The sequence below is a fragment of the Oncorhynchus gorbuscha genome, linkage group LG12 (assembly GCF_021184085.1).
Source record: "Oncorhynchus gorbuscha isolate QuinsamMale2020 ecotype Even-year linkage group LG12, OgorEven_v1.0, whole genome shotgun sequence".
Lineage (NCBI taxonomy): Eukaryota > Metazoa > Chordata > Actinopteri > Salmoniformes > Salmonidae > Oncorhynchus > Oncorhynchus gorbuscha.
Window position 1 is genome coordinate 17,232,055 of NC_060184.1, and position 9,650 is coordinate 17,241,704.

A 9,650-nucleotide genomic window follows, 5' to 3' on the forward strand; every position below is an offset into this window, starting at 1 on the left:
TTTAGCTTTGGAAAATATAATTGATGATTATTTTTTGTCTCACAAGGCAAATGGGTTCTAAAAGGACACAAGATAGCAGAGAATGGCTTTTTCCAGACATATCGACGCTATCTTACTATGCAATCGTTCTGATGGCTTATTATTAGCAGCTAGTTATCATCAGCACTTTTTTTCTCATCGAAACCTTTGGTATGGAAAAGCCTCCGCATCAGTTTTTAAAGGAACTTGTCACAGGATTGACAGTACTTGCGCTGTGTTTGGGCATTTTTATGGCACCTCTACTATACCCTACCCTTGTGTCTTTCCGCCCACCACAGCAGCAGTCAATGAGGCATTTGCCCCAGGAATCTGGATCCACAAGCTGTCTTTCTCCAATAGTTTGGGAATACCTTTACTGCTTGTGCTCGCAGTAGCGAGAGAGAACAGATGAGAGGTGGCGATAAGGCTGTCAACGTCATTAGCCTCCTCCCTCCCTCCCTCTCTTTCTCCCCTCCACTCTCTCCCTCCTCCTCCCATCTTTCCTCCCCCTCTTTCTCCACTCTCTCCCCTTCACAAGGCAGCCAGTAGAATGTCCTCAGGATTCTCCCCCCACCCCACTAACAAGAATAGGGTTTAGGGATAAAACATATTAAACATAGTCCTGCAGGCTGTAACCAGCCCGGGTGTCTTTTGGAGGGACTCTGGATGGAGAGTAGAACTGCTGCGTTCCCTTGTCTTCATGTAGAGGCTTCTCCTGCCGGATGTTGTCAGCTGCTTGGACCTTACCCTGGGACCCTTTGTCAACCCACTGTAGCTGCTCTTGGCTCGACTGCTCATTAGGCGACGTCTGCTGTTTAAAGTCCTTCTGCTCCCGTTGCTGTTGATCGCACTGCATCAGGTCACACTGCATCAGGTCACACTGTATCAGGTCGCGCTGCATCAGGTCGCGCTGCATCAGGTCGCGCTGTAGTTGCTCTTGGTTTATCTGCTGCTGCAGTAGTTTGTCAGGAAAGGTGGTAGAGGTGGAGGTCGAGGTGTAGTCTCTTTTTCCGGGACACGACAAACAAAATATGACCCCACCGGCAAGCAGGAAGCCGGCAGAGACAAAGGTCACGTACACGGCCCCCCCAGGCTCGTATTTACTGCTCTCGGGCACGTTGATGTCCAGGAAGGTGGTGATGACCTCGTTGGTGAACCAGGAAGCGGGCACCAAGCAGAGAATGCCAGCCAGGATTAAGCAACCCCCCGCGGCAATGGCCACGTGCCCCTTTGCCCGGTGACTGCCCCCCCAGCGGGTGCACTTCAGCCCTAGGGCGGCAAGACAGAGGCCCAGGCAACCCATCATGCACGACAGAACCATTGTCGTCCTGGCGGTCTGCAGGTAGGCGGGCAGCGACAGCACGGAGTACTTCAAGGTGCAGCTGAACACGCCGGTGCTGTACCAGGTGCAGTCCATCCACAGCCCCTGCATCTGGGAGATGGCAGTCATGATGTTGGAGCCCACGTCGGCACTCACCTTCCAGTTGGGCAGCAGCGTGGCCACGGTGGCGCCCAGGACGCCCAGCAGCGCCAGGGCAAAGGCGAGGATCTGCATGGTGGAGGACGCCATCGCCGAGTTGCGAGTCCCCTCCTCTCCGGCACAGCGGCACCGTCACCCTGTGGTGGCCCGAGCCTGGCTCCCTGGCTCCGTCTCTCCCTATCGCCCCTGTGCAGTCTCAGGTCCTGACAGCAGATAATTCCTCAGTGCAGGCTTCAGTGGGCTGTGATAAAAATCGAAATGAGAATTGAACTGAGCGAGCAAGCGTGACGATCAGACGGAGGAGACAGGGGCTGGATAAGGCAGGTGCTGTATGAGGCAGGGGCTTGTGATGGGAAAAGGAAACTGCGCTCTGCTCTTTTTTCTCCTTCTTTTTAGGGGGAAGCGTGTGTGAGTGTGCGCTTTCTGTTTGTCTGCATTTTAACTCTGCATCCCTGGCTTTGTGTGACTGAGTTTTGTGGTGTTCATTTAAAGACTCAATTATGTGCATTTAAAGCTGCAGTGTCCTTCCTCTGAAAGAGGGTTACTCTTTTACAGCAGGCAGCTACTTCACTTCACTTTAGCTATGAGGTACATGCTGCCTCTATACATAAACTCAATTTACAATATATGTCATTGCAGCATATATAAGCTATTTCAATAATCTTTTAGAATAATTTGTAATTTCTCCAATTCTTTAGTTTGTCTTCTATGGTGGTGACATTCTGACATTAAAGACAACATAAATGCATTGTTAAAGTGAATCGTTTGTTTGTAATTGCAGTGTTTTGAGAAAAGAAGCCTCCTTACCTTTTGTGTGTCTCGGACAGTGTGCCGTGGTGCGTCAGTCTCTTCTCAATGTTTTCTGGGCACAAAAGAGATGGAAAAAACACCTAACAAAACAATAGGCTAAGCAGCTCAGTGATTCGCACCTCCTCCGTCCTCCTACCATCTCCTTAGCAACACAACATACAATTCCATCCTTTTCAGTGTCCAGTAGAGACATGGCAGTCGCACATTCTTGTTGCCTGTGAGCTACAATACCTCTAAGGAGAACTAAGTGATGAACTGAGAGAAATACTGCAAAACTGAGCAGCAATGTGCTGTGAGAGTGGTTAAACAACTGGACTAGTATAACCTGAAGGTCATTGATTCAGATGAACAGCCGCAGAGCTAATGTCCTCTCAGCAAATGAGTAGTAATGATAAAAGACAGTAGTAAGCCAATTTTCTTTATCACAGCATATTTAAATGTCTGACTGAAATTTGCAGTTGAAGATATTGTTGGTCCCCTTTAATTGGTTCAATATATTATTTCGACAGCCAAGAGTTTTGAGGTTTGATTTGTCATTGGTGTTCGTTCGATGGTGGCTTTTTGTGGTGTTTTGACGGCGTCACTCAGAGCACAGTATAAACGGAAAGATGGCGAGGACCTGCATCCCCATCCTTTAGCCTTGCAGCTGAGAGGAAGGTGCCACCTTTCAATTGACCGCATGAAGTATGGCCGACTGCAACACACAGATAAGACTGTGTGAACCGCCCCCTCCATTTGTAGAGATGGAACACACACAGCGCTGGTATCCCAACAACAGTCACAACCTATCCTTGAAGTAATCCTCTATCTATATATCCACACACTGTGACAACAGAGGGGAAAGCACCCCATAGTGGCAGACCTGCCCCAACAGGAACGATTACCAGAGGGATAAACAGAAAAGATACATTTTCCTACCCACTCCCCCCCTATCCGACTCTACCAAACTGCCTCCTCCATTCCAACCCCTCATTTTAGGAGAGAAAGACTACATTCATTTGAAAAAAGGGGGAAATATTACTGGAAGAGAAGAGATCATTTGACCTTAGCCAGTCTGCCTACTCCCATTAACCCATTACCATGATATTTTCCAGCCCAGACGATGGCAGGCAGCAGGCTCCCTCCCAGGCCTATACCTACCTAGCCACCCTCTGAGGGAGGGAGTATGGAGGGGAAATGCCACTGTGGTTATTACACAGCTGTAGTCCTCATTAGGAGACTCTTAGCTCTATGTATACACCCCTCCATCCTCTGCATCCCACCTCTACTCAGCAGCATAAAGAGGTCATTCTCAGCGTCCCAAATGACACCCTATTCCCAACATTGTGTTCTAAGTAGTGCACTATATAGGGAATAGGGTGCGATTAGGGACACATTATAGATCCCAGAATACACTGCCCCAAACAGCAGAAGCATCCGGAAGTGAATGACAGCAGGAGTGACAGCAGGAGTGGGTTTAACTCAGGACCAATTTTGGGCTTCCCACCTCAGACAGACAGTTACATTGAAGTCATTAAAATTTCAGAATTGTAGGCTATGTGTGTGATGTGAGAGGACATGGCTGGCTAATAGAAGCAGTGCTCCATGCATTTGTTATTTCTTCTTCCAGGCAAACAGAAGTTGGGCTTTGATACAGAGCCGGTCTACTTTTAGTCTCAAAGGAAAAACAGTCTTGTGAATTTTACACACTGCATCTATCACACTAGTGTTCCTTATTGCTTTGTACAAAAAGTATATGTCTTTTACTACTCAAAATAGTAATATCAGGAAGTAACAAAGATCTCTTTAAGACCTGACCAGATAATCAGTTTTATCACCGTCATTGTATTACCCAGTATTAGACAGTTATTTAGACCTAGAAAAAATACATGGATTTCAGTTGAAATTAGTTTATTCCCAATTGTCCTCTATTATGTTACCAAGAGTTTACTATGCAAGCTACACAGGCAGGTAGGGTCATGCACTTTTTTTTTGGGAGAGTGACCCTGAGGAAAAGAAAACATACAACAAACTACTAACAGAACATCACTGAACATCTCTCATATGAATGGTATGTGATGTCTGGATATAATTCATATCTTTGAGATTGATGTCCTTTACCAGCCTGTTGAGTCATGGGACTACACCAGTGTCTGTGATGGAGTGTTTTTGGTGCATGGTTAGCTCTGAGAAGCAAGGGGAGCATGGTGAGAGGACGGCTGGGTCGCAAATGGCCCCTTATTCACTTTAGAGTGCACTACGGGCCTTGGTCAGAATTAGTCCACTATAAAGTGAATAGTGAGTCTGGAACACAGCCAAGGAGGGAGATGGGAACCAATGCAGCTCTAAGAAGAGTAGAGTTATTCTAGCTCTGTGGTCTCCACGAGAATAGTAGATTAGTGTTATTCTAGCTCTGTGGTCTCCACGAGAATAGTAGATTAGTGTTATTCTAGCTCTGTGGTCTCCACGAGAATAGTAGATTAGTGTTATTCTAGCTCTGTGGTCTCCACGAGAATAGTAGATTAGTGTTATTCTAGCTCTCTGGCCTCCACAAGAATAGTAGATTAGTGTTATTCTAGCTCTGTGGCCTCCACAAGAATAGTAGACTAGTGTTATTCTTGCTCTGTGGCCTCCACTAGAGTAGTAGATTAGTGTTATTCTAGCTCTGTGGCCTCCACGAGAATAGTAGATTAGTGTTATTCTAGCTCTGTGGTCTCCACTAGAATAGTAGATTAGTGTTATTCTAGCTCTGTGGCCTCCACTAAAATAGTAGATTAGTGTTATTCTAGCTCTCTGGTTTCCACTAGAATAGTAGATTAGTGTTATTCTAGCTCTGTGGCCTCCACGAGAATAGTAGAGTAGTGTTATTCTATCTCTGTGGCCTCCACTAGAATAGTGGTCTCCAGTACGTCTCCTTGGTCCAGGATATCCTGCGCCGGAACTACGCACTGTATCGCCAGTGCACCCTCACAGCCCAGTGTGTCCTGTGCCAGCACCCCGCACTTGCCGGGCTAAAGTGAGCATCCAGCCAGGACGCGTTGTGCCAGCTCTAAGCTCCAGACCTCCAGTGCGCCTCCACGGCCCAGTATATCCTGCGCCGGCCATACGTACTGTGTCTCCAGTGCGCCTTCACAGTCCAGTACGTCCTGTGCCTCCTCCCCGCACGTGCCCTGAGTTGCGTGTCATCAGCCCGGTGCTACCTGTACCAGTCCCACGCATCAGGCCTCCAGTACGCTTCCACAGTCCAGAGCTTCCGGCGACAGTTCCCAGTTCAGAGATTCTGGTGACAGTTCCCAGTCCAGAGCTTCCGGCGACAGTTCCCAGTCCAGCGCTTCCGGCGACAGTTCCCAGTCCAGCACTTCCTGCGACCGTTCCCAGTCCAGCGCTTCCGGTGATAGTTCCCAGTCCGGAGCTTCTGGCGACAGTTCCCCGTCCGGAGCTTCCGGCGACAGTTCCCAATCCGGAACCTCTGGCGACGTTTCACAGTCCGGAACCTCCGGCTACGGTCTACGGTCCAGACCCTCCTGAGACGGTCTACGGCCTGGAACCTCCTGAGACGGTCTACGGCCTGGAACCTCTAGCGACGGTCTGCGGTCCGGAGCCTTCAGCAGGGGTTCTCAGTCCATAGCCTCCTGTGACGATCTACTGTCCGATTCCTCCAGCGATGATCCACGGTCCGGTGCCTCCAGCGACGTATCTGTGAGCGGAGTGGGTACTTCGCCCCACACCAGAGCCGCCCCCGACGCCCTATGTCATCCATCGTAGATGCCCACCCGGACCCTCCCCTATTGAGTCAGGTTTTGCAGGTGGAGTCCGCACCTTTGGGGGGACGGGACTGTCGTGCCTTAACCATAGAGAGCTGTTTATTCTCTATGTTGGTTGGGGTGTGATAGTGACTAGGGTGAGTCATCTAGGTGATTAATGATCTATGTTGGCCTTGTATGGTTCCCAATCAGAGACAGCTGTTTATCTTTGTCTCTGATTGGGGATCATATTTAGGCAGCCATTTCCTCATTGTGCTTGTGGGATCTTGTCTATGTATAGTTGCCTAGTAGCGCTGTTAGCTTCACGTTTGGTTTGTGCTTTATTGTTTTGTTTGGTGAGTTTCGATTTATTAAAATATGTGGAACGCTACGCACGCTGCACCTTGGTCCAATCATTCCAATGAACATGACAGCAGGAGTGTTATTCTAGCTCTGTGGCCTGGCCTCCACTAACTGGAGTAGTAGCCGTTGATGTGTAAGCTAGTTCTTATTGTCGCATTCTACTACTCCTTGGTTCCATTAACTTTGTGGCTTGTTTGCGTTTCACTCCCATAATTACTAAGGGACAGTAGTACCTGGTACTGATTAGATGTTGTTATCGCTCTCCCTAATATTGCTCATCAAGTTAGAAGTTCAAGTGTCAAGTTGTATTAGCCGTATGTATAGGATACACATGATGCACACCGTCCTACGGAATACTCCTACATCATCACCTCAGGTTCATTGAAAGAGAGCCATTGATAATGTTTAACGGTGGAGGAGATGATAACTGAGGACTATTGTTTAGCAGTAACAGACTGTTATTCTGTTGTCACTTCCAAGGAAGAGTAAAATTAGATATCCAGCGATAAATTTGTAATGATGGTTTAAAAGGCGGCCCTACCCAGAATTATTTAAATAAATTTGTAATGATGGTTTAAAAGGCGGCCCTACCCAGAATTATTTAAATAAATTTGTAATGATGGTTTAAAAGGCGGCCCTACCCAGAATTATTTAAATAAATTTGTAATGGTTTAAAAGGTGGCCCTACCCAGAATGATTTAAATAAAAAGTTATTGTTAATGTCAACTGGCGAGCACAGTTCCAGCTGACAACGTTTTCACTGCCTGTTTAAAGTTTGTTTTAAAAAGAAATGTTGAAATTGGTCAGACAGCCAAGGAATTTTTATTGTGTTGTAATGAAAATAGTCATACAGTAAAACCGGGGCAATTTAGACGCGTCATTAGTCTGTTATTCATTACAGGTTGCTATTGTGCTTGTTGTTCCCTCTTTAAAGCCTTGTACATACAAGCTCATAAAAAACCTGTGTTGAGCTCATTCAGCAAATCTATTTTTAAAGGGAAAAAGCTACAGTATGAGCAGCCGGCAGACTAACAAAGACCCAGTAAAGTTTTTTTGTGAATTCACTGATGTTTACTGTGATGACAAGCTGTCCAGCAATGAGAAATGTTGCATTGTAGTGCAGTTAGAATACTAATGTGTGATACTACAGATTTAGAATCTTAATTTGATCACTCTTTTGTTGCTGAGGATTTTCCTGCACGGCAGGAAAGGCAAACTTGTAGTGTATTCAAAGTTTAAAAAGGCTTCTAAAGTTTGTCATTTCCATTTTAAAATGTCAGACTTGATTTGCCATAATGAAAAATGTATCAACAATTATTCTTCACATAATAATTCCAGGCCCCCAGTGTCCAGTCTGGAGCGTGAAGCCACCAGCTCTGCTGGTCGGCTACTGTGTAGCAACCTAGCACTGCCAAAAGCCCTGGTCTGCCCTAGAAAGCTGATGTAAAGTACGATTGACAGAACGGTCCCCAAAATAAAAATAGATGGCCGTTTTGGGCTCTAAAATGTGTTTATTATGATCAAGTTTGATCTTCCCAGTGAATTATTTTAAAGTTCCCTACAAATGGAGATATTTGAATTCAATAGTAATCCATTTGAACTACTACATCTGTTGTCATGTAGGACCACGTGCTTATACAGACCAATCACAGGCCGGCAGGCTACCAGGATTACATCGACCATGATCCTTTGCTAGTTATGGTCACTTTCACCATGATCCTTTTTTTTGGTGCCATTCGGCCCCATTTAGCAATATGGCACATATACTTCATGCGCCATCGGGAGTTTTACAAAGGAATATGTGTCAGCGCTATCACCATCTTCTGGTTTTAATGTCTATTAATAATTCACATTTCCTGTTGCCGCAGGATTATATTTTCCTGCTGTAGCAAACTGGCTCAAATTAAGATCCTACATCTGTAGGCATCTATTTGTTGTTACTTTACATTTTCATTGCCTCATATGAAGTTAGAATAGCAAAACTACACGACCAGAGAAGGGGAAAAGGTAACATCTTATGTAATAAGGATTAGTTAAAGGTTTCACCCTACCACCTTAATGCAGTAGCCAGAACACCAGGAGAAATGGAATTTCTGAGTTGAGAGTTCATTCAGTAGGCTGAGATATTTTTGCATGAGTACAGCCAGGAGGCATCAACCCTACCTAAATCATCAAACAGACAGGAATATAAATGACCTATTTATTCCCACAGTCAAGAGGCAATGGCTTCGCTATTACCTGTCAGCAGTTGGATTGATGCAGTTTTTTCACCACCTAGGTACTGCCATGAAATGATCAATGACAGGTTCCTAAGGTAATTGACTATTTTTACACAGCCTAATACAATCAATGTGGATAGTTAAATAACTAGCTGTTTAGGAATGATATTCTTTCTGCAAATGTTATTAATTGTCATGTCATGACATCCGAGTAATGGAATGAGGAGGTAAATGATGGAAACCATGTCCGGCTCCCTGATTGGATAAGCCATAATGCGGGAGGAATTTTGGTTAGAATGGGGAGTGCAAATAAACAACCTGTCAACAAAGTTCTTAGAACAACGATGATGGAAATCTATCCTGCTTTTTGAATCATGTCCAAATTGCTAACAGATGTGGTAGCATACACAAACTGTCACACATCGACATGTCTCAGTCCAACTGTAGATTACTGTGAATAGCTGTGGTTCATCTAACAACATCTACCTAATACGTTGTAATCAACCTCACATGACTTAGAGAAGAAAGAGGGAAACACTTTCAGCACGCACTTACCGCTATTCTATCCATCCAGTGTTCATCCAGCAGCACAACTCACAATGGAACCACATTTCTCCTGTGTCTGAGAGATTGTGTTAGTGTGTTTGCACACACAAACACACGTGTGTATGTGAGTATGTCACCTCAGCGAATGCTAGTTGAACCTTGGACAAGGCAAGCCCATCCCAGGTAGAGGGGGGGGGGGACTTCAGCCCCAGGCGTGATGAATGTCCGTTGTTGAATGCTGTCCAGCACAGCACATCCCATCAGCTGTTGTTCCGAGAGAACCCAGTTAGCTGGAACCTGAGGCAACCAGCTCTCTGCCCTTTGACAGTATCCCAGTATCACACCACACCGTCCGTCTGTGATGGAGCTAGACTCCCTGTTCTCTATGTCTCTCTCTCTCGTTCTCGCTCTCTCTCTTCCTCTGTCTCTCTTCCTATCTCTCTTCCTATCTCTCTCTCTCTCCCTCTGTCTCTCTCTTCCTATATCTCTCTC

The 9,650-nt window shown here is 46.0% G+C and overlaps 1 protein-coding gene across 1 annotated transcript; it reads right to left on the reverse strand.

Moving 5' to 3' along the window:
* Positions 1 to 541: 541 nt before the first annotated feature.
* On the reverse strand, positions 542 to 9,650 carry LOC123990616 (claudin-20-like). Its single transcript, XM_046291251.1, has 3 exons — positions 9,168 to 9,650; positions 2,306 to 2,360; positions 542 to 1,739 (listed from the first exon to the last, which is right to left on the reverse strand). The coding sequence occupies exon 3, from the start codon at positions 1,586 to 1,588 to the stop codon at positions 629 to 631; it is 960 nt and encodes a 319-aa protein (XP_046147207.1). The 5' UTR covers positions 1,589 to 1,739; positions 2,306 to 2,360; positions 9,168 to 9,650; the 3' UTR covers positions 542 to 628.